This window comes from Prinia subflava, chromosome 4 (genome assembly GCF_021018805.1).
Source record: "Prinia subflava isolate CZ2003 ecotype Zambia chromosome 4, Cam_Psub_1.2, whole genome shotgun sequence".
Classification (NCBI taxonomy): domain Eukaryota; kingdom Metazoa; phylum Chordata; class Aves; order Passeriformes; family Cisticolidae; genus Prinia; species Prinia subflava.
Genome location: NC_086250.1, coordinates 25,879,461 through 25,902,872, shown reverse-complemented (window position 1 = coordinate 25,902,872; position 23,412 = coordinate 25,879,461). Strand labels below are relative to the sequence as shown.

Sequence of the window (23,412 nt, the reverse complement as noted above, 5' to 3'; positions counted from 1 at the left end):
AGAGCAGTGATATTCCATTAGGTTGCACTGCTGACTCCAAATGCTCCTGTATTCACAGCCACAGGGAGATTTTTCTGGGACAATGGGCTTCATTTTGAAGCTTGATGGATTACAGTGAGTAACTTTGAGGATCACAGCTGCATAGAGGTTGTGTCTGGACACTAATCTCTGAATTTCAGTAGATTAAATGAAATTTAAATTTGCTACCACTAACATAATAGAGTGGATAAAAACTTCCCCAGTTAACCAACCAACCAACCAGCCAACCCCTACCGCTCACCAATTATAAACTTCTCTTTATGGTCATGGTTAATGTAGAGACCCGAATTCTGTAAGTCAGAGCAAGTCGAAGAAGAATGATCCTCTCATCCTCTGAATTTGTTCAGGGAAGAAGGATCTGGGCCTTTTAGTGGTGTTTATTTTCAGTCCTGCTCCTTAACCCTGGGATACTGAGGAACCACTTGTCCCAGAGTGATATCCTTCAGGTTGGACATGCAGAGGTACTCCACATCCATGGGCAGGAGAAAGTTACTGGAAGTTATTACATAAGATGGAAAGGGCAGCTTCTAAACTGCCCAAAATGTTGGAGGAAGCATGAAAGAAAATAGCTGTAAGATGGTGTGGGAACCTTCCCCATCCACAGAAGGCTGACACTACGTGTGAGCTTCAGATGGTGGTTTTTACAGTCCTAAGACTACACATAGATCCACATTGCTAGAAACAATATGTACTCTCACACTGGGAACTTTTATTTTTGCAGAAAGTTGTAATGCTGGGGACAAAATTTTCCTCAGGGGAAAGGTCAAGACAGAATTCAAAGACATGTATTTAAATATTTTTGCAGAAAAAAAAGCCCCCTCACTTACTTGTTATGAAATTACTCTTTTTTCCCCATTCCATCATGAAAGTGGAAATTAGTCATTGCAGTTATTTTGAAAAAAAAAATGTTTGATTGATATGAAACTAGATTTTCCTGTTTATGTGCTCCCTTTTTCTTTTAATCTTTGGACATTTTTAAATCTAATTTTGAAACATTTCTTTCCCAGGTTCAACTAGCATTTGAACAAATTTTAGTTTTAATTTTGAGTAGCTGCGCGAGTTGGCTGCCAGAGCTAACACACATTCAGATATGTATATCAAGTTATTTAAATGTCTGAAATGTGTTGTTTATTTTTATTTCATAGTCTTTTGACTAGCTTCTGTGTTTAAAAAAATCTCAGTTTCTAAAGCTTAGTGTCAGTACGTTAGTTTCCAGCACAATTTATTCCATGAGTTTGTTGACTTTAATTATATTGTGGATACTCAAACACTCTTACTTAGTGGTTCAATTATTCTTGCTTTTTGGATCAGTTCCTAGGTATTACTTAGGACTAAATGGAAAAGTAAAAATAAAGTCTTGTTTTCTCATGTGCTGTAGAACTAGTTGTTCTAAGAAGCACTTGTTTATCATGTTGAGAAATCTCTTCATAAGCCATAGACCACGTGGTGAACATGGTGGTTCAAATTTGAAAAGGACTGTCTAGATTGGTAAGTCCAGTCACTTGATACTCTGGGCAGCCTGGGTTTCGAAACCCTGCTCTGTTGCAGAGGTGATAGGGTTTATTCCCTTACTGGAGTGCTCAGCAACTCGCTGAACCCTTCCTAGCATGAGCTGGGTACTCAGTGAGGGAGACATAGATGTGGATCATGGCTTTAAAGACAGAGGCTGGAATTTGGTCTTCTCCTAGTCATGACAGCTGTGGACTGTGAAAGAACCCCTGGGTGGTACTGGAAACAAAACCTGACTGCTAGTCCATTGTCCTGCTGGAAAAGCTGTGAGGTCAATGCAGGGATGGGAGAGGCTTAACACCTCCCACAGGCTATGGGGAAAAGGTCTGTAATTTTGGGTGTGAGTGCAAATCATATTGTCTTTTTAGCCCTCATCTACAGCACTTCCCATCAGAATTATTCCATGAAGTGGTGACCCAAGCTATGCAGAGGAATCTTGCTGAGGGCTCCCTGGTAACTCATCCAGTGGCACCGACAGATGCCCATGTCTGCTGGCACATTCTCAGTGGACATCTGAGAATCAGTATTCTGTCCTGGCTGCTATAATTGTTGGTCCATAGCTCTTCCTTTTGTTCCCCATTTACTTCTAGCTTATGAACTTTTAATTTACAGCAGGATTCTTACTGCTAATCCTGATGGCAGACCTCTCCTTTGCTGTATTGCGTATTATTCTGTTCCTGTTAATGAAGATTTAAACGTCATCCTTTTCATCCCGTATGAGCTCTCAGACTTCCTTTTCACTGCTGTTGCCTTCTTGCTTTCTGTTATTGACAAAATTCCTCAACAAGTATTCATTTTTAAAGACAGTCATTAAGAAAAGTAAAGTAAAGTAAAGTAAAGTGAAGTAAAGTAAAGGTAGTCCCAAGAGAAATTCAATTAGAAATTTCTCATAATTTCTCCTTTCCACTGCTTAAGCTTTTACCCCATTTTTCTGGTTCCTTACTATTTTGCTGTTTTGGTTTTAATGCCCATTTTCTCCTACGTAGCTAAGAGTTTGCCAGATGGGACTGGAGCCAATGATTTGTCAGTATCTAGGTAGATGAGGGTGACCAGATCTTCTGAGTCCTGATTTCTTTCAGGGTTCAGCATGTCATAGGGCTGAAAACTTAGATGATCCTGAAGGGTGGTAGACAAGGGCAAGAAATGTCCTTCTGTTTGCACTACTTTTCAAAGGTGGTTCCTATCATGTGCCCTTTGCCTCGAGGACAGTTCAAAATTCCTGTTCTCAGCCTCTGAGGACCAACTGCTGCTTGTACAAGGACACAAGTAACATGGTACCTTGTTGCCACAGTGAAGTCTGGACCTTCTCCAAACTCATAGAGCACTTTAGGAGCTAAAGATAAAACCCTTGGACAGGAGCTGCTTACTGTTCTCTGTCCAAACACTGGTGGTTCTTTAGATCCATGAATACGCTATCATTTTCATTTTGGGCCAGAAGCCCAAAGCCCAGTGCAGAAGTCACATGTCCTGGGCTGCCCAGCACTGCTGTGAGTCTGATGAGAGCAGAGGGTGCATCTCAAGGATTTGGGTTTGTGTAAGCCAACTCTTTGCCTCATAGCATGTGTCACTTTTGGGGGTTTCAGAGCTGACCCCTTAGTTATGAGCGTTTTCAGTCTGATATTAGCCTGCCATTAAGAGGGGGGATCAGTTGTAAAAGCAGCATGAAATGAGATGGGAGAAGACTCCTGGCCTACTGCTCCCTGTGGAAAAACAGGTGCCCTGGCTAGCTTGAGATAGAGCACAGCCAGAAAAGGAGGGGGTGAAAGGTGGAGGAGTTCTTAAAACAAAGAAGAAGAATGGAGCTTTTTCTCATATCTCTATCCACTCACTGCTCCCAGCCACAGAAAGGGAGCCTGGAGGTGGCTGTATCCCCACTAGCTGCTGGTGTGAGCTCTGGCTCTCTCCCTTTTGGCTCAGTTCTTTGATGTTGCTGGCTTCCTGGCTGTGGACAGAAAGTGCTTCTGGTGGTAGCCTGGGAGTGGATCAAGAGTGAGAGAGGGGAGGAGTTACTGATCGATGCTAATAAATAAAAGGTCCCTCTTCTTCTGTCCAGGGTACAAGACGCCTGGAGAGCTGCCCCCTGAGACAAGAGCTACAGACTGGCAGGGAAGCGACAGCTTAGTGAGTATGCAGGGACTGCCTTGCTTTTCCTGGACAGCTGCTTATTATTGCCTTGCTGGTGCTTTACTGCTGTAAAGTGTTAGGAGTGTTTGCTACAGCATGTATAGTGTTGTGATTTTCCACTCCAGCAGCAGACACATCAGGGCTGCTTTTCTGATCTCTCCTTTATTTGTGAGTCTACAGAAATTTCCCTGGCATATGCAGATTTGCCTCAGCTCCTTTCTGTATTTCTAACTAGTGCATACTGCAAGAAAGCAGAGGGATTGGTCTCAGTGTGCTGCATGGTACGTTACCCCCAGGGCAGCCCACTGTTGTTGAGTAGGGGAGATATGTGCTGGGAAAGCACAGAGTGCCGGGGGAGTAGAAAGGAGTACTTTTGCAAGAAGAAGCATTCCCTGAAGGAGATTTGTTGGTATAGGGCTGTGTAGCTGGCATGTTCATTCATCCCTTGAAAAATGTATTGCCTCTGTGGTGAGAAATGAAACATTTGGGTTAAAGTGGTGCTTGTGGTTATTCTCCTGTGGTTGATGGCAGGGTATGCTCCAGGCATTCTGGGATCAGAGTCCTATGAAATGGGAGCAGAGTCTTCTAGGGAGCAGAAAGCTCTGCCCTGAGTGAAGACAAACAAAGAGGGTTTGGCTCGAAAGCATTTTGGAGTTTCCCACTGGGCAGCCTCACTTTCATTCCAAAGTACACCCAGCATCTTCCTCTCTGTGTCCCACTGCTTTCCCACTGGAGTGTGTCCTCCAGCCCCTCCATCATGTTTTTCTTTCTTAGCAGCTACTGTACAAGATGTTAGTCCTATAAAATCCACCTTCAACAACAAGTCCGAAAATTCTAAGAAATTAAAAGAATCCCAGAGTAGAGAACTTCCTTTAAAGACACTGGAGTGGCAGGACATAGGCCAGCAGCAGCAAAGTCTCAGTTCGCCTTTGACCGTGTGTTCAGGATAAACTTATGGCTTTTCCCCAAGTTTTCCTCCTCATTTCAGGCTAAACACTGAACAGGCAAGAAGTGGATGTGTATGGGGGGGGGGCGTCAGGGTGCAGGACTGAGCTATTCTCCCTATGGGGTGGGATAATGGGGATGATGAGCAATTCTTTCTCTTTAATCTAAAGTCCCTGGTCAGTTTTTCTTCCTGAAACAGGAGGCTTCAGGAAAGAGTCGTGAGTTTGGCATTGGAAGGGTAAATTGCAAAGCCCAGAGTAATCTTTTTCCACTTAATTTCACTCCTCACTGATGAGGTGTTGGCTCTGGCTATATGTCCCTGGAGTTCTTGGTTGTATTACCTTCAGTATGGCTTCACGGTTTGGCCTCTGAAGGTGATAGCAGTGACAACAGCACCGTGTTTTGGGGAGAATGGTCTGCACCCAGAGTGCATTCACTTTGTATCCTCTCAGTGAGAAATCCTGTTACCTGCGTATACACACAGACAAAACAGGCAGTCCAAGTCACAGCTTGGATGAGACACAAGAATGGTTCCTGTGCCCTAGATTCATCCCCAGGGAGTGTGTGGGGTCCCAGCTCCATCACTGCCACTGGGGAAGGGCTGGCAGGTAGGCAGAGAGGCACCACCCTCTCTCCCTACCTTTACTCCAGCAAACTCCTTCCTTCTCATCCAGCACAGATAGCCATCTCTGTAAATACTTTTCTTTTTCACTCATTTCTACTAATCCAAGAGTTGGAGAGTGGAACACCTGATGTTTTGTCCATCTCTGCTGCCCATGATATTGGATCCAGTCAAACTCTTTCAGGTGTCAAAGGCAATGAAATTCTCCCTGAGACTGCTGGCCTTGGAGATTCATCCCAGATGAAAAGCCATTGACATGTGATTGGTGCCCAGTGAGTCAAGGACTGCTAGTGCTAGACCAGAGAGGGAAATGTTTTCCTCTGACTGCACCAAGATGCTGTCCTTTGGGCTGCAAGAGGAGTCTAGGGTCAACACCATTGTGAGAGCCTTCTAAGAGTTCTGGGTGCTGCTTTATTTCAATGCAAAAATCATGATCCTAGCAGCAGAGGGATTCTTTCAGGTTGCTGCTTGTCACTCCTGAAGCAATGAAGTAGGAAATGAAATGGGACAGCAGGGTTGTATTTCTCCTCTGATAGCTGGCAGGCTGGCATTGCAGCAGAAGCAAGCTGAAGAGAGGGGGACTGAGTGGGACAGGAATGTTTGAAGCCTTGTGCTCCGTGTCTCCATCAGTAAAGCTGACAGAAGAATTTGGGCTGATTGTATCCAGGAAGAATATGATGAGAGCAAATAAAGCAGATCAGAGGAAAAGTCAGAAAAACAAACATTTATATTTAGGATCAACTCACACCTCTGTCTTTGGGCCTCTGGCAGCCCGTGAAATTCCTTCCACTTGCCTAGGCCAGCTTTTCTGAGTGTGGAGTGCTAGTGACATGTTTGCCTCTGGATGATGTCCTCCAGCCCTGAACTATGACAAGAAGGGGGCATGCCCCTTCCTTCCCAAAACCTAATCCAGTCTGCTAATAGAGGGTGATTTGTAATAGCTCCAAGAAGAGTGTGTACCAGCTAGCTGTCACCTTGCCCAGGCTCTTTCACAGGCTCCCTCCTAGCTCTGTTTTCATAATAAACATTCCACTGCTAATTTTGCAGTCAGCCCAGGATCTCCAGCTACCCTCGGTGAGAAGAGAGCCAAAACACAGTGGGAAAGACAGAGTGAGAGATTCCTCCCTGCACTGGCACAATGCGCGCTCTCGTCATCCTTACGCTCCTGGCTGCCTTGGTAATTGCTGCCACTTGCTATGGTAGGTGACCTTTATTACCAGGTAGAATGAAAACTCCAGACCTGCAGACATTTGTGGGTGTGTTCGGATGTTTGTTATTTAACTTTGTGTCTTCTTTTCCCTTAACTTGATCTCTTGCCTGCTTTCCTGCCCTTGTATCAGATCCTCCTAGCCCTGATCCAGAGCTGTTATCTCCAAACATTGGAATTCACGGTCCAGAATGCTTCAACCCCTTCCTCTCTGTTCCAGCTCACCTCAGAAGATTACTCCTCTGTTTATCCTTTTGTTGTCTGGGTTATGATAAGAGTGCTAATTCTTAATTATTCCTTGCTAATGGAAAGATTTCCCTTTTACCTATGAGGCACACAGTTCCATTTTGGTGGAATTAAGATGCTGCTTCATGCAAGAGTCAAGTGCATTTCACTGTGCTAATCCATCCTCTAAGAACACATGCAAGCTTTGAAGGTAAATTGCTATCATATCCACTGTAGTGTCAGGAGCAGAAGGTGAGGAACTGTGCTGGAAATCAGGCTGGATGACCAAGCATGAGTCTGGAAGCACTGACTAAATCACCAGGTAGCTCTGTATTAAACTCCTGAGCACTTTAAACTCCTCATTTGAATTCTAGGTCACACCACTGATCGCTTTCTCTTCCTTTTAAACATGTGCCTTAAAACTTGGCTTCTCTGATTTCTGTGTGTGATCTATTAATCTGTGGTATATGAAATACTGAATCCCATCAATACAGGGTCATAATACACATTTCATTCTTTCTTTCCACAGAGTCCCATGAGAGCATGGAGTCCCACGAGTATCTCAGTAAGAGACTGCTTTATTATGTTATTGAGTTTGAAGAGTACTACAGGCATGTCCAAGATCATTTACTTGTGCTCCTAGTAGGGATAAAATAGGTAGAATCACTGAGCCCAGGGAAATTGAATTTAAGGAGTGATGAATTCATTCAGAATGAAAAGAGAGAGAGTTAAAAGAAGACTTCACGTGTTTTGGCATGAGCTCATACCACTATTTTGCACAGAATACAATGAGAATTGGAAAACAAAACTTGAGAGTAGAGTTCAGGTCTCTGTTACATATACCAAAACCAGGTTAACTGACACTAGAAAATGACATTTCTCAAAAAACTCTGGGATGAGCATGGAAGGAGGTTCTGTAGAAGCCACTTACAGAATTTACTCTCCCCCAAGAACAAGGAGAGCCTTACTCTAAGGACGTTGAAAGCAGGCAGAGTATGTGAATAGGAGGGATCCTTTGGCTGGAAGAGGGAGTGTAACAGTAAAAGCATGAAAAGGGTGGAGAGTCTTACTTTGGAACAAGCAATATCCTGGAGAGGTTAGAGAACAGGTGAGTTGAAGCTAAAAAGAAATTAGGACATCTGGAAGAAGAATAGAGCAGAGAGTCAGCAACACAAAGGCACATGTGGAAACCAGTATCAATGAGATCCACAGATTCCTGAAAGCTGCAACAGGACTGTGATATTTCTTTAAAAAATCAGAAGAGGCTTTCAGGCCCCTCAGTCCAAAACTGCCACACAGACTTTCTCAATGACTAACTTTGGAGGCACAGACTTATTCAGGCCCTTCCTGCACCCAATTTCACAGTTCTTGTAGTTCTTCTGAGAGTGCTCAGATGTCCCATGGTCCATGTAGCTTGGTGCCTGCCTCTTCTGGGCCAAGCTCCACTCACTCAGAGGGGCCATGGCAGCAAAAAGACAGTAACATTGCCCTGGGAGATTTGAATAAGAACAGAACAAGAACAGCATGGGCACTTCTGTAGAGGCTGCACCAGCCACTGAGAGACTCTATATATGAACAACCAGCCAGGGGACAGGAGGGACTATTCAAAGGTCCTGGATTTCACTGTATGTGGGAAGGCAGACAAGGTGGCTGTTATAAAGGGGGAAACCAGCTTTTGTTGAAATCTGGCACTGGAAAAGTACCATTCTGAATAACCCCTTGCCTTCTCAGATCCCTTCCTGAACAGGCGAAGGGCCAATGACTTCATACAGGCTGACACGAGACTAAGAGCCATCACTCAGGAGAGGTATGTCAGGGCCTCAGGACGCTGAGGTTGAGAGTGGGAAGAGATTCCTCCTCGCCAAGCACAGGCTGTAGCAGGGGTGACAGCCATGGTGACTTTTGAGAAGCCTCAGTCCCTCTTTTAATGTGAGGTAACATTTAAGTCCCCAGTCCCAGGAAAAGCAAAAATTCAGATAACGGAGAGCGGGTCCTTTGATTGGACACATGTCCTATGCTGAGCAGACTGATTAATTTTTCTGAAGGAATCACCAACAGAAGGAGAGAGAATGAGTGTGGGATGGTCCAAAAGAAAGCTCAGTTTGAGATCTGATTCTTGTCCTCAGATCTCATGCAGAATTTGCAGGACCTTTTCTAAACCAAAGGGCCGTTTGAGGGCCTCCTTGCCTCATTTATAAAATACAGATATACCAGTTTCATGCCTTATTCAAAGCTTGTGAAAATAAAAACTGAAGCACAGAAATCACCTCTTAGTGAGGCATAAGGCAAACCTCCTCAGTACCAGGTGACTCCTTTGCAGAATATTTCAGGTCTTTTTTCTATGTATATGTTTGGGAATGGCCAGAAGAGCTGAAGAGAGTAGGCTGAGGAAGGCTGCAAAGGGAGGACCCTTCCTCAAACTGAGGCAGGAGCCATTCCCCTCTCCCCACCAGCTTACTTAGCCCCTAAATAAAAAGTTGCCTGAGGAGGCAAAATATTCCTGTAGTCATGTCGCTCCCTGGGTGTGGTAAATACAGAAGCTGGTGTGCTAGAACTCTGTAGCTGGATGGAGGACTCTGATGGTGGATCCTTAATCCCAGTGGGGAGTTTCATGTCAGGAAAGGGCTGTAGACAGATATTTAAGATGACAACACTTATCTGTCTTTTCTCCTACCATTACAGGATAAGGGAGCGTAGTAAGGCACCCCAGGAGCATCAGAGGGAGCTCTGCGAGGACTACTACCCTTGTGAAATGTATGCTTTTCGCCATGGCTACGCTGCTGCTTACAAGCACTATTTTGGGAGGAGGAGGACTAAGTAAAGGATGACCTGTCCCACCCTTCCCACCCTGGGGCCTGGAGTCCAGGGTATCCTCCCAAAAATCGCAATAGCTCTGAAACATATTCAGTTGCTTGTATCCCTGTATGTTATCCTACTACATCCTACTGCTTCTCTCCCATGTAGCCATGTATTCTACACTGTGTTAATTAGCACTGAGCTGATGTAGCAGAGATCACAGGGAGTTCAGGATGTGGGTGCTTACTACAAAATAAATTGCTGGTTTGATACTATCGTCTCATGGCTCACAGTATTTTGGAAGGGGGGTATGCAATTTTCCATGAATGAACTGAATTTGCTTATCATGCATTCAGTTGCAGATTAGGGGGTAAAACATCATTACCTTGCAAGCATATGGCTTTGGAAGAATCTATGATGTTCTTGTTCCAGGTTCTAAAAGTGGCTTGTTTCAGAGATCCCTGGACGGTTTCAGCTCCCAATCTAAAAACAATCTAAAAACAATCTAAAAACAGCAGGGTGTTAAGAATACAGAAGCACTTTTTGAAAATCAAATCTTTCCTCAGCTGGGGAAACAAAATCCTGAAGGCACCCATTTAATCTTAAAACAAAGTTAGGGTGAGACTTGGTGACAGAAAATCAGGCTGTAAATTGCCTCTTTATCCAGCTACCATCAGGTCCTGATGTTAGGTGCTCCTTTAGAAAGGAGTGTGTGGTCCAGACTTAACTTGTTTCCTTTTGCAATCCCCTTTCAAACCCCTTCCACTTGAAACTACTCTGGTAGCACTTGAAAGCTGCAGAAATCAAAGCTGGAGAGGGGCTCCTGGTGGTAAATAAACAGAAAAAAAGAAATCCAGTGTTTGGGGTCAGGCCTGGCTTTGTTCACATAGAGCAGTTTCATTTTACTGTTCACAAATTATTTGAAATTATGATGTGACTTGACCCTGTGCACAAGTTACTGAGCACCTCCTGGACTTCTGAGGAGTGAGCATGGCTGCATTCTGCTCACCATCACTGAGGCCTGACCCCGGCCAAAAGGCACCAGTGCTGACACATCCAAGAATTCAATGCTGCTCTGGGCTTGACAGCAGCCCCTGCAGCTGGGATACTCCTTGGTGTGATTCATGTAGGAGACATAACATCTATCTCAGTTCAACACAGATGGTTTCAACATTGACATCTCTAGGCTTACACAGGCACCTGCAAATTATAGAAGTTGGAAAGATTCATGGCATGCAGTCAAAGTCTATGATGTATAAAGTATCAAATTGTTGACTACTCTGTGAAATTAAGTCTGGAGCCAAATCTACCTGGCCCATTAGAAACATACATCTCCTTCCAAAACATGCTTCAAGGTCTCGCCAGCTTTGAAACTGAATTTTGGAAAGAAATGTGATTTATTTATTGAAAAAACTTCTGATAGGAAACTCCACCCTGACAGTTGCTAAAGTCCAGACGAAAAAGTGAGAGAGAAATATTTTTAAGGAAAAAACCTGTACAGATTAGGTATATTCACACACACTTGTTCTCTATGTTTTCAAGTAGGTAAATCTTGTGATCACCAACCAGAGCAAACTCACACGTGCTAAAATCAACAAGTCTGCAGTGTCTGGGTTTGACTTGACACTATGCACCACCACAACAGAAGGCACAAAGTCTAGTGCGGTCTGGGTCTGTGTCCAGAAATATCCAGTGATTCCAATCCCCAGTTAACCAGTATAAATAACGAATAATAAATAATACCAGAGATTTCTGTGGGATTTCATTAGTGTAGACAACAACCAAACAGATTTAAGAGACTACGTGCTGGTTAGAAAGCTTGGGAAAAGATGGGAGGATAAATAAAGCTGTTTGGATTACTAGAACTGTACATTTATATATTTATATTATTTCAAGTATTCATCTGGAACCATAACTTTCCAAGAATATCTATTATTTTTAGATGTTTATTTATTTTTTAGCTGTTGCTCTTTTGCTGGAATGATACATATACAAGACCTTTTGCAGGACGTCATAAGTATAGTCAGCTTTCCTGGACTGTAGAAAAGTTAACAGGGACAAAAGTTGGGCTTTATTTTAATCCTGAAAATTCTCTAACCTAAAAGACTGTTTCTAAGAATTGGGAAAAATCCCTAATAGCTCTGATTTTCCTGGGAGACTCCTAAACTTCACTTCTGTAACTCTGCACATGGGTGTGAGGAGGACTGGATATGAGGTGGAGGAAGATTAAGGAAGATTATGTCTCAGCTACCAGAAAGAATGATTAAAAAAAAAAAAAAAAAAAAAAAAAAGGCAAAAAAGCAACAACTACCCAAACTTGGTCACTTGGTCCACTTGGTCTGTTCATCCAGGAGGAGACCTCATTGCAGTATACAACACCCTCCTAAGGGGCAGTGGAGGGCAGCACCAATCTCTGCTCTCTGGTGACAGCGATAGTACCCAAGGGAAGAGCTAGAACTGTGTCAGGGGAGGTTTAGGTTTGGAAAGGTTCAGGATATCAGGAAAGGTTCTTCACCTAGAGGGTGTTTGGGCACTGCCACGGGCTCCCCACAGCAGTGATCTCAGCACCAGCCAGACAGAGCTCAAGAAGCATTTGCACAATGCACTCAGGCACATGGTGTGACTCTTGAGGTGTCCTGTGCAGGGTCAGGAGCTGGCGTTGATGATCCTTGTGGGTCCCTTCTATCACCGCGAGCCTAGCTGATAAGAACACACTCAGGAGACAGAGGTCTGGGTTCATGAGAGCATCAGGGCAGGAGAGCCAGAGCCCGAGTTTATTTACAAAACTCAGTTTTATACATTTCCTATGGGGTCTGTAGATTGGAGGATGGAATCCCACCTCTCAATCCACATTGGCCAAGCCAACTGTCAATCACCTTTCTCCGCCCACCTAGAAATATGTAAACAATGAAAGACAGCAAAACATGGCCAGTGTTTATAGTAAGGAGCGTGAGAAGCTGCACACTTCTGCTTTAGTATAGAACGCTCAGGAAACTAGGAAGAATCATGGCAACACCCTTCCAACTCGGCTTATTCTGTGATTCTGTGGTTCCTGTGCTGTTTGTGGGATGTGCCTTTGGTAACTTTGGATAGTGAGTTTGGGGAGTGTGGGATTACTGACACATAGCCCATGCAAAGCTCTTGTAGTACCAAGAAACTTTAGCCACTTGGGTCCTGAAGAATAAAATACTTTTGGAGTCTATATGTTTATTTGACTTTTAGACAAGAGAAGTCAAAATAAAACTTCTAAATGATCAAGATTTCCAGGAGGAAAATATAAAGATCTTCCCTCAAACTAACTTCCAAAGTTCCTAAAAGTATAAAAATCTCATCTCTCCCAAGTGATTTGGTGAAACTTTCTGAAAAACTATTGTGTTTGCCCTATGCAAACTGATTTACAGGTTTCTTTACCCCCAGGGTAATGAGTCAAGGTTGGGTGGAGGAAAAGGTCACCATTGTGTTCAGTCTCATTTGAGAAACTCCACATGAGAGAGTCTCATCACATGAAAAGAATTGATCTACTTCAGTGTGTGCTGGTCTCTCCCCTGGCTTTCCAGCATGACTGAATGACTTTCAAGTTTGTAAGAAAAATGATTTTTAAAATCCAGTTGTTTTTCTTCAACAGCCCCATTCCAAACATCAGATAAAATCATCTGGAAATGCCACAAGTCATGAGATAGATGCCAAAATGACTGCCAGGACCCAGTATCTTCTGGCCCTAAGGACAGGTTTTGTTTTGGAGCGCAGACACAGGAACAAAAGCCAGATCCTTGATCGCTCCAAGAAATCACAGGATATAAACTGCTGCCCAAAAACAAGCCTCAGAGAACTTCAATAACCTCCAAGAAAGCTCTGAGGTTAGGGAGACTAGTGCAGCCAAAGAAGACATGAGGAGTGCACTGGCACTACTGATTGTGACTCTGGCCCTGGCAGCACTCTGCTTTTGTGAGAAAGGTAAGGGGACATCGTCCCAGGAAAGCTCTCAGAGTGCTGCTGAACCCTGCAGCTTGCTGTCAGCCTCCCTCCAGTCTGGGAGGGACTGAGGAGGGACAGAGCTTTGGCGGGGAGGAGATGCACTACCAGTGATTGCATGACTCCAGATCTCTGTCAGAGAGAGAGTCATGGATGAGAGAGGGCTTGGATGAGAGTCATGGATGAGAGAGAGACCCCCATCTTTTGCTAGGCATTTTCTTCCACTAGTCAATACCCACTCCCCCTACCTCAGTTGCATTCTGCATTGAATTTGAACAATTTAATATGTTTAAGATTTCAACTGGTTTATCATTATGTTTCTCTCTAAATGGTAGGTGTTAATAAAACAAATTTGGGAGAAACAGACCCTCTATGTAAGTGGGGGGAGCTGGATCTGGCCAGTCAGTGGTGGGATTCAGTTACAGAGGAGGATGACTCACAAGCATAGAAAGACTCACAAGCAGACTGTCTGTCTGTCTGTCTTCCAGACCCCAAAGAACCCTCAGGATCTCTCAGTGCTGACAGTGAGTATATCATTCTGACTGATGCTCAGCTCCATTCTCCTGCATCTTCCTTCTTTCTTCCCTTTGATAGGTTCAAGGCCTGAACAAGAACCATGCTGAGTCCCTCTCTAACTCTTCCCTTTTCCCTAAGTCTGCAGTCCCTGAGGTGCAGGAGCATGTGCAGCGATCAGAGCCCTTCACAGGTGAGCAGGTGACATGAGGACAGCCAGTGTCCCTGCACCAGCAAGGCTAGCATTGCTTGGAGTGTGCTGCTGCCACAGGCTGAGCAGTGCCCTGGCAAGGCATAAGTGATGCAGGTTGTTAGCAGCTGGATGCATCTGCCTTCTGTGAAACAGGGTTGTGTTGGTGTAGTCTCCTTGCTCTGACCTGGCTTCTGACCAGAGACCTGCCCAGAGTGACTGCTGCATCCCCAGGCTGTTCTGAGAGCAGAAGCTGCCCACGCCGATGGGTTGTGACATCCCTGCCAAATCCTGCAACAAGGAAACCCTGAAAGAGATGGGCTTCCCTGGCTGCTCCTGAGGGCCACAGTCCCTCCTGTCAGGTCACCTGGGATGCTGGGATTTGCACACCTTGGGTTGTTCACAGCTTTTGCATCAAGTTGATCCTGGCAGAAATCTGTATGGAAAATCCTTTTTGTTCTCTCATGTCTTTCCTTTCTCACACTTTAAAGTATAACATTGCTGCTGAGAAACATGAAAGCTGGTATTTTTCCAGCGAGCCAATACAAACACTGATTGGGAGAGAGAAAAAAAGATGTGAAGACTGTTCAGGGAAAGGTGGTAGTTTCTGACAACTCATTAACTGGCAGTTTCTGTGTAGTCAGTATTTTGATCCAGATTAACCTCAGTTTGCTAGAGACAGGATACCTCTCAGCTCTGAAGAGAAACACAGCCAAACATTCCATGATGATGAGGGAAGGGACAAACCCCACTATCTCCCCACAGGCAGAGGTGTTAGAATCTTTTTTCCCCCAGAGACTGCAACAATTTGCCATTTTCCAGGCTGAAATGTGTATCTGTGTGCAGCTGCGTGTGTTGCTGCTGTGCTGCCACCTGTGCACACCTCTGCTGTTGTGGGACCATCCCATGGAGCGAGGTTGTGCTGTGCTGAGTCCTGGCTCGGGCTGGGAAGTGGCTGTACCCGGTGTTTGTGGGGTCCTTCATAGCATCAAGGTGTTTGCACAACGACAAATCAAGGCAGCAAAGGAGCAACTGTGCAGACACAACACGTCTGCATCCCATGTTAGTGGAGAGCAGGGGCAAAAGCTCTCATGGCTGAAACACCTCTTATACTCTCCAGGTCCTGAATGCTGGGATCTTTGCACATCTTGGGTGTATTTCTCACTGGGTGAGGTTTACTGTCTCTATTTTATACTCGTCACCTTTCACAGAACTCTGTACATGTGAGCATCGGTATTTCTGTGTGCTGCCTGTTGCTCGTGGCTCATTGGAGGTGCTTTAAGGTCTTCTGGTTGGTATCATTCTCATTTTGAGTCCAGACACAGAAAGGAAGCCAAGACTCTAAAATTAAGTAGGTGAGGAAGAGAGGGTGCCATTCTCCTAATTTTCTGCTTATTCATATTTTATGCCTTCTGCACATTTGCTGCAGACTCAGATTATGCTGTATGATAAAGAAATGGAGTTTATGACAGAAAATGCCCTTGCTTCATGGAGATGTGAAGGCTGAAGTGAGGAGGGAATTTTGAGAGGACAGTGGGGAGAGATGAATGGACCATTAGGATCACTTGTGACAGTCATTTGTGAAGAAAGCAGATTCTGATTTTCAGAGGTTAGACTGGTCTGTGTGTATCAGTACTGCATCTCTAACCTGCTGTATTTTCTCTTGGCAGGCATAAAGATTAAAAAAGAAGTTGCCAATGCCTTTGTGAAGAGAAAGAAGAGATCCAGCCCTTATGAATGGTAACAACTCAGGAGCTGGGCTGAGAGCTGGACTATGGATCTCTTCTGAAGAAGGGAGGGAAGGCCACAGGGCATGACAAGGCATTATTTTGTCATACAGCTATGTTATTACCTTCATGTTTTGAAGGAAAAATGCTGTAGGAGATATTCAGTAATGGAAAAATGGTTCTTTTTTCATTAAAATTCATTTGAAGGCTCAGAGATGGACTCTCGTATTCCTCCCAGGGAGAAAGACAGCACGAACTGTGCTAGCCATGAAGGTGGCAGGGTACAACTTGGAAGCTGCTCCAACCTACTGGGTCATCAGAATTAATTTTTAGGATAATAAGAATCATGAAGCCTTGGTCATTGCCTCTGATTTCCTACAAAGGAAGCACAGCTTTGTTGTAGGAATAAGGCTAGATCAGATTGGCTGTTCTTTCTGAAGCTTTAGAACATGCATTCACTTGTGCCGAAAGTAGACACAAAGATTTGGAGAAGTCCTAGCTATTTGAGAAATTTCAGGTAATGCAAGAATGGTCTTCATATATTGCTGGAAGAGGTTGTTAAGCTACTCTTTCCAATCCAGAAATAAAGTAAAAATTCATGAGATGCTGGTGGGATTTCTGCGGTAGTGTGTACAGTCTTCAGGAAAGATTAACCAAACCTAGAAGAGGAACTGAGAATGACATCCAAAGTGTACAGCTGAGACTAAAAAGATTGGGCTTTCTTAGCCTAGCAGAAAAGAAAAGAAAAAAAGCTCCATGGGGATAGTGCTCCTGTCTACAACTGAAGTGAAGATAGAGAAAAGTGTTTAAGATAAAGGAAAATAATGTCTAGTGGGCAAAAATAAAGCTAAGCAGGAAATAATAAAACAAGTGTATAATTAAATAAATAACAACAACAACAACAAAAATCCTGAGTAGTTGGGGAATGAGACTGAAGACAAAAAACCCAAACCCAAATCCTTACAGCTTCTGTGGTATCCTTTGCTAATAAAACCTCAAGAGCAATTAATTTAAGTTGGGTTCAATCCCATATTTCCCAGCATTGATCAAGGAGCCTATCCCTGTGTAAACAGATGTTTAACTTTGTGTGACCCTCTGTTGGGTCACCTTGGAGGATCACTTCTTTCATGTCAGTGTCAGGTGTGTGAACTGTCTCCAGCTGCATTGGCTGAAACTGGAGAATGGCATCTCTGTCTCTGTCTTCTCTAGGTACTTCGAGTATTACAAAAGTCCAATGGAGCAGATGCACGAGCGCTGTGAAAACTACCCGCCCTGTGACTATCTCTCTGACCAAGTGGGATTTGCCTTGGCCTACAATCGCTTCTTTGGGAGATACTGAGGATGGGAAGGTCTCTCCATCCATTTGGCTTGTAACACTCCAAACCTCACAGAGAAAGAAGGTTGTGGTTGGGAAGGAGGGAAGGAAAGCATCTGGGTTGGCATCTTCTTCCATTGTCTCCCTAACCAGCTGGAACACCAAGGCAGGCATTATCCCACTTGTTGAGCTTCCATTAACTTCCCTCCTTTCATCAACAAAGTCTCTCTTCAGACATCTTTTGTGGTATTTTGAGCTTCACTAGAAGACTCTAGTGTCTAGAGTCTTCTAGTGAAGAAGACTCTAGACACTAGAAGACTTCTAGTCTTCTTCTTACTCTGTCTTACTTCCTTCTACCTGAATCTCCAGTGCACAATAGGTGAAAAATGGTGATTAGTTTCAAGAAAACCACTGCATGTCTTAGAAACATCACTAGATCTCTTATCCTCTTCTGCAAAACACAGGAGAATTATGGAATAAGAATGTCACAATGTGTGTAAATGTGATGGATCTGATCCTGGGATGCTTACTGCAAAGAAGGAAGAATGCCTAGCTCTTGTTCCAATTAGTGGGAAAGTTCAGTATTTTCATGTAGCATAATCACATTAAATATGCATCACTGTAGGATCATTTTGTAAAGATAGAAGTGTGCAAATACTCTTCCATAGAGAGCAATCAGCTTCTGGTACAATCTTCTGATTACTCTGTCATAAAATTTGCCTGTGTAGCAACAATAAATAAATCCCAAATGGTGTGTTTAAGGAGTCCTTTTAGATGAGCCTTTGCATTTGTGTTCTGCATTTCGTGACTGTATAAAAAGATCTCAAATTCTGTTGGTTTTTCTGGTTTTTTGGTTTTGATTTTTTTTCCAACAAGCTTCTAGTGAAACTAAAAATGTCCAGCAGAACAAAAAAATAACCTTCTCTGCTGCTTTTGCATTTATGTTTGAAACTAAAAGTATCTAAACAGCTAAAAAAAATTTAAAAAAAGAAGAAAGCTATAAACATAATGAAATTAAAAAAAAGAAAACTAATTCAAAGATGGAATGAAATTGGGGCAGTGTTTTGTTTATTCAAGACAATTGGTAGCTAAATATGAATATATTAAAATGTATGTGTATTTATATATATATATAGTCTTCCCTCTGCACTACTTCATTCTGTCTTCTGGTATTAATATTATATCTTAGTAACTTTCTGCATAACCTTCCTAATGTACTCTGTCAGCTTTCCTTCCCTGAGAGGTGGATGGCAGATCACATCTCCAAGAACAGGGACTGCTGATGCTTAGGAAACTGGCAGAGACCAAATCTCTCTGGTTACATGTAAGCTGGTGCAACCTCAGCTGCTAATTGCAATAAATACTACTTATGTAAAGCGGGTATGCTGCTTCTTTCTGTTCCTCTGTACAGCTTTTACCTGTGGTAAGAGAGATGCCCGGAAGACACAGCCTGCTTTTATGAACCCTGTGGAGCAGGAACCCAGTGCATGAGGCTTCCTTCTCCCCTCAGGCTCCAGTGTGATTCAGAAATGATGACACTGAAATTTAGATCACATGTTCAGCACTCTGTGACACTGAGGGAGAGGAGGGCCTGGCTTTACTTGACTCACCATGTACCCAGATCAGCATTTCTCTGAAAAGCCTTGTCCTGAAGTAAGGACAAAGGATAAGGCTGCAGAGATGGCTCCCAGAGTGAGCTTTGTTTGGCAAGCTGCTATGGCTTGCACTGGCGATGCTGATCTTGACCAAGGAGAAGACACTTAGTAAATATTTCTGCATGTCTTGCTCAAACACCTGTGACTGGTTTCTCTATTGGCATAAACTGATGGGGTTTCCCTGCTCACCGTAAAACTCTCCTCTGAAGGCCACCTAGTAAAAATTAACACAGTACTTCATTGAAAACAGTGAAATTTTTTCTTGGAGAATACCAGAGAGTTAGCAGACCCCCTAATGTCCAGTGTACTAATAACATGGGGAGGGTACTGTTGCACGGTTTTGTTAGCACAAAAAGTTTCCTGTTTGTGTTTGCATCTTTCTGTTATTTTTATGTTTTTTCTCTCCCGTTCAGTAAATATTTTTTCAGGCAAAAATCGTTACACCCGGAGGCCTCCATTATGTCATTTGCTCTGTGTCATCAGATCTCTTCATGGGCTGAAGTCATTATGACCTTTGGGATCTGAGCACTCAGATCACGTTACAAATTTACTGCTGAAATGGAGGAATTCGATTTTCGCTTGGTTAATGCAGCGCTCAGCACCGCCACAAATCCTCTGCTGCCATCTTACGGCCGTCGCATTTGTTGTATTTAATAATAATGAGTTGCTTCTGAAGCGTTTGAAAATTCAAATTCCTTCCTCCTGATTCCCTTCATACTAAATATTCACTTACAGGTCAGAGGGAAAAACCAGGGACATAATTTACAAATGGATTATGTGCAGCTGAATGGTCACTTTACCAGGGATGTTTATCATGATCGCCAAGCTCCCACGGGAGCCTGTCTCAGTTTAGGTCTGTTTTATCTCTACACAAACAGAGGTGGAGTTGCGTCTGAATAAACTCGTGAGCCCTCCTGTGGACTCACTTCTAGCAGTCAAACAACCACTTTCTGAAATACAGCCCAAGATAACAGAGACATTCTAGGAGGGAGAAGTAGGTGGTCTGCATCCATCACTTTGTACGGCATTTCATGGCATCATCTCATGTCATCAGGGACTGCAGATGTTGTCAGCAGCAGCAACTGCTTTGAAAAGAGCCCATTATGAGACCTTTATGTCCTTTCCCACCCTATCTCAGCACTATTTCGCAGATGCTCTGTCCAAAGAACCCAAGCAGCTTCACAAATGTCCCTTATCTCAGGGAATCACTCCATGTTTGGAATGCCCCCCTCACTCAGCCTATCATTATCAGGCCATGGAAAATGGGCTTCACTTTTCTGTAGTCAGAACCAAAGCCTTGACAGTTCTTGGCTCTTTTCATGTAGAAGAATTATCAGAGGCCAGGGGGCTCTGTGGATGAATAACCCACTGCCAGTATTTGGAAGGGTGTCTAGAAAGCAGCTGCTACAGAAAGGTTTGTCTCAGCACAGAATCTGCATTTACACACTCATTTTGGCTGTGCCAAATGTAAACGCTCCAACGAGGTGCCTCTCTGCAGTGGTGTAAGAGTAGGATTTGCAGCACATGAGTAGAAACCAGGAGGTGATAAAGAGGAGAAGGAGAGTTAGGTTATCACTGTTTCCAGATGGGATCTCAACCCACCCTGCATTTCTGTGTTGGCTTTATCAGTGCCAACTTCTTTAGAAGGGCTTTCTAAACTCTTAATCAGGGAGTAGTCACCCTGACACATCACTCCTCAGGAGAAGTGCCTCAAACTTTTCCAAGTCACAGTTTTCTTCCTTTTTGCAAGAATACCAAATTCCTTGGAATTAAAAGAACTATCAAGGTGACGGACACTCATGCAAGCTGAAGTTGGTGCAGAACCAACTGGTGGAACCAGACACTTCCTTATGGATTTTTTGGGCACATTTCTACCAGCAAATTGTCTGCTTGGATTGATTAATGACTTCTGAATTGCAGTGATAATTTGGCGACTGATGTCTGGTTGATGAACAGCCACCAAAACCTGAGTGCAAATTACAAACTGCAGAACTTTCCTGTTCAAAGGAAAACAGAAAAAAAACCAGGTGCAAATTACCATTCCTTTAAAAAAATGTTCTTTACAGTGTCATGGGTAGACTCTGGGAAGCTGGTGACACTGGGAAGCCTCCTGTTGCTGATCTTCTCACAAATACTGGTAAAAGAGGTATATACTGCTCTTTATTTGAAATAATGAAAATGCTTATACCACTAAAATATATTTTTTCCATTTGAAACACAATCTTTAAGGAGTTTGGGGTTCCATTTTAACTTTTCTGCTTTCGGTTCTGTTCCATTTCTTACCTGTCCTAACTTGTTTCAGTTTAGTTGGAATTTTCCTCTTGTTGGCAGCCAGATGATTTCATAGAATGTTTGTGAGTAGATCTCATGGAATCTTTCCTTTTCCAGCCTGTCTACATTGACCAACGCTCATGGAGATTCTAATGTAGCACATCCATATCAAATAAAAACTCTGTCATCCTGACTACTATTTGCCTGTGGTGGTGTATAGACAATAACCTGAGGTTGCTTAGGAAGGCCTTGCTAAAGATTTGCTACCTGCCTCGATTATTCTGCCAATAATGACAAAGAGGCAAGGAAAGGATAGAGAAAAACTTGGCTTGCATCCACAAAGACACACAGGACATTCACACTTCTGATGCTAATCTCCATTTGCTTTTATGTTGCAGACTATGTCCCCCACCCTGATGGATATGTCTCTGCATTCCTTTGATGACCAGTATCTGGGGTGCAGAGGGGAGATGATGGAAGAACTGGAGCAAGGAGACTATTTTCAAAAGGAAATAGCTGCTAACAAAGACCACTTGCATCTCTGGAAGAAGGCTCAGGAGGCTTTGCTAAAGAGCTCTGTAGGTCTCCTGAGGGCAATGTGTGACAGCCATGCCACAGTCCTCATGGCTTGCACCATGAACTCCCCCCTGCACTCGCAGCTCAACTGGGCTACATCTACAGCAGGAATCTCTCCAGAGCACTATAGACACAAGTTCAGTTTTAAATATTTTCACTTCTACCTAACAACTGCTATCCAGATATTGAAGGAATGGCAGAGCAGCACGGGGGAACATAAGTGCTACCAGGTACACAGGGGTGTAAAGGACTTACAAATGGAGGCCAAGGTATGCAGCAGGGGGTGATTTGGCCATTTCACTTCTCCCTCAGGAATGAAGCCTGGAAGTTTGGGAATGAAACTTTTTGAAGTTTTGGGAAAGAAACAGTGACCACTTGCCTGGGAGCAGCTATGCAAGGCTTTTCTTACCACACATCTGAGAAGGAAGTGCTCATTCTCCCTTATGAGATATTTCTTGTCAAAAGCTTCTTTCAGACCCAGCAGGCTGCATCTGCATTCTGTGGGGAGCGACAGCAAGTACCAGTGCCAGCTGGTAGAAGGTATTTTATACAGGCTCTCATGCAAGGGGGGCACAGTCTGGTCTGCACTGCCCCAGGCAGCCCCTACCAGCTGCACCTACACAGGGCCACACTCTGGGCCGTACCTGTACCTGGCCTGCTGTGTTTACCTATGAGAACCACAACACCCAGCTTTTACCTGTTTGCTGTGAAACCTGGGACAGCTCCACAGCTCACTAAAGATGAATCAACAGCAGGTCTCAAGGCTCTTTGCAGGCCCCATTTATCCCGTGTATCATTGCAAGACTGTTGTAGGACTCATGCCTTTGGGTCTCTAGCATTCCTGTTTCAAGAGTGGGTGAGATTTGCTTGAAACAAGTGATCTACACTGGTGTCTTGCAATGCTGCCACACTTCAAGCCTCAGGACTACTTTAGGCTTCGGTCTACTATTACTCTGGCAAGCTAATACTTCTACACTTATCTCTGACAAGCAGAGAGAAATGAAAACAAAGCTACTGTCACTTTAGCAGTGACCTCTCTCCTGAGGCAGAAGGGAGAAAAGGTATCCTTTGGCAAAGAACACACTGAATTTCCTGGTTATAGAGAGAACTCTATGCTGGAATGCCTCATGGGGCCTGTTTCATATCCCTGCCTTTCTGTGAGTCTACCACCAGTCCAGGACTCTTGCTTTTGTCTCTTTGTACAGTAGTGTGTCAATGCATTCTTTGAGCTCAAAACAATAATTTATGAATGAGGGTTTGTGGCTCCAAAGCCAAAATAATAAAGCTGAGAAAATGGCCTTTGTGGCCAAAGATTGTCTTAAGCAAAAGGAACAAGCTTAAGGCAGTGAATAGAGGTCTAAATTATTTCTCTCTTTACTTTTTTCCAGCTTCAAGAAGCAGGTGCAATGGTTATACTGCACTCACCTCTACCATTCTCCCTAGTGTGCTTGGAGAGTTTCCCTGTGCTTGCCCCTCAATCTCTGATTCTCTGGCTGTGGCCAGATATGTGCCCTTGAATAGCAGGCAAAAAGCTTCTGGAGTTCCTACTGCTACAGAAGGTTCAATCTTCCCTTTGCTTTCAGTTGTAACTCTCCAGCCAAGACTGGAGCATTAAGCCTGGTTCATCCAAACAGACATTCCCTGGACCCATTCAGGTAGGAAGAAAGTTATCTATGGCCTTTCTGAAGACTAGATCAGGAATAACCTTCACCGTAGATAGCTTTGT

General features: G+C 43.8%; 3 protein-coding genes across 3 annotated transcripts; all 3 read left to right on the top strand.

Moving 5' to 3' along the window:
• Positions 1 to 3,511: 3,511 nt before the first annotated feature.
• Positions 3,512 to 9,739, top strand: MGP (matrix Gla protein). The gene is made up of 5 exons (XM_063396191.1): positions 3,512 to 3,669; positions 6,287 to 6,438; positions 7,201 to 7,236; positions 8,403 to 8,478; positions 9,354 to 9,739. The coding sequence occupies exons 2-5, from the start codon at positions 6,378 to 6,380 to the stop codon at positions 9,490 to 9,492; spliced, it is 312 nt and encodes a 103-aa protein (XP_063252261.1). The 5' UTR covers positions 3,512 to 3,669; positions 6,287 to 6,377; the 3' UTR covers positions 9,493 to 9,739.
• Positions 9,740 to 13,263: 3,524 nt separating this feature from the next.
• On the top strand, positions 13,264 to 18,560 carry LOC134550004 (osteocalcin-like). Its single transcript, XM_063396192.1, has 4 exons — positions 13,264 to 13,421; positions 13,928 to 13,963; positions 15,813 to 15,882; positions 17,079 to 18,560. The coding sequence occupies exons 1-4, from the start codon at positions 13,355 to 13,357 to the stop codon at positions 17,206 to 17,208; spliced, it is 303 nt and encodes a 100-aa protein (XP_063252262.1). The 5' UTR covers positions 13,264 to 13,354; the 3' UTR covers positions 17,209 to 18,560.
• A 2,233-nt stretch (positions 18,561 to 20,793) lies between these two features.
• ART4 (ADP-ribosyltransferase 4 (inactive) (Dombrock blood group)) lies at positions 20,794 to 23,379 on the top strand. The gene is given in 6 exon segments (XM_063394989.1): positions 20,794 to 20,985; positions 21,509 to 21,989; positions 21,992 to 22,169; positions 22,171 to 22,226; positions 23,075 to 23,149; positions 23,342 to 23,379. Coding segments are annotated over 6 exon segments (921 nt in total). The 5' UTR covers positions 20,794 to 20,892.
• Positions 23,380 to 23,412: the final 33 nt, after the last annotated feature.

Coding starts and splice junctions, on each gene's coding strand:
- MGP (XM_063396191.1), top strand. CDS start 6,378: ATGCGCGCTCTCGTCATCCTTACGCTCCTGGCTGCCTTGGTAATTGCT. Junction 6,439..7,200: donor AATTGCTGCCACTTGCTATG/GTAGGTGACCTT, acceptor TTCTTTCCACAG/AGTCCCATGAGAGCATGGAG. Junction 8,479..9,353: donor AGAGCCATCACTCAGGAGAG/GTATGTCAGGGC, acceptor CTACCATTACAG/GATAAGGGAGCGTAGTAAGG.
- LOC134550004 (XM_063396192.1), top strand. CDS start 13,355: ATGAGGAGTGCACTGGCACTACTGATTGTGACTCTGGCCCTGGCAGCA. Junction 13,422..13,927: donor ACTCTGCTTTTGTGAGAAAG/GTAAGGGGACAT, acceptor TCTGTCTTCCAG/ACCCCAAAGAACCCTCAGGA. Junction 15,883..17,078: donor AGATCCAGCCCTTATGAATG/GTAACAACTCAG, acceptor TGTCTTCTCTAG/GTACTTCGAGTATTACAAAA.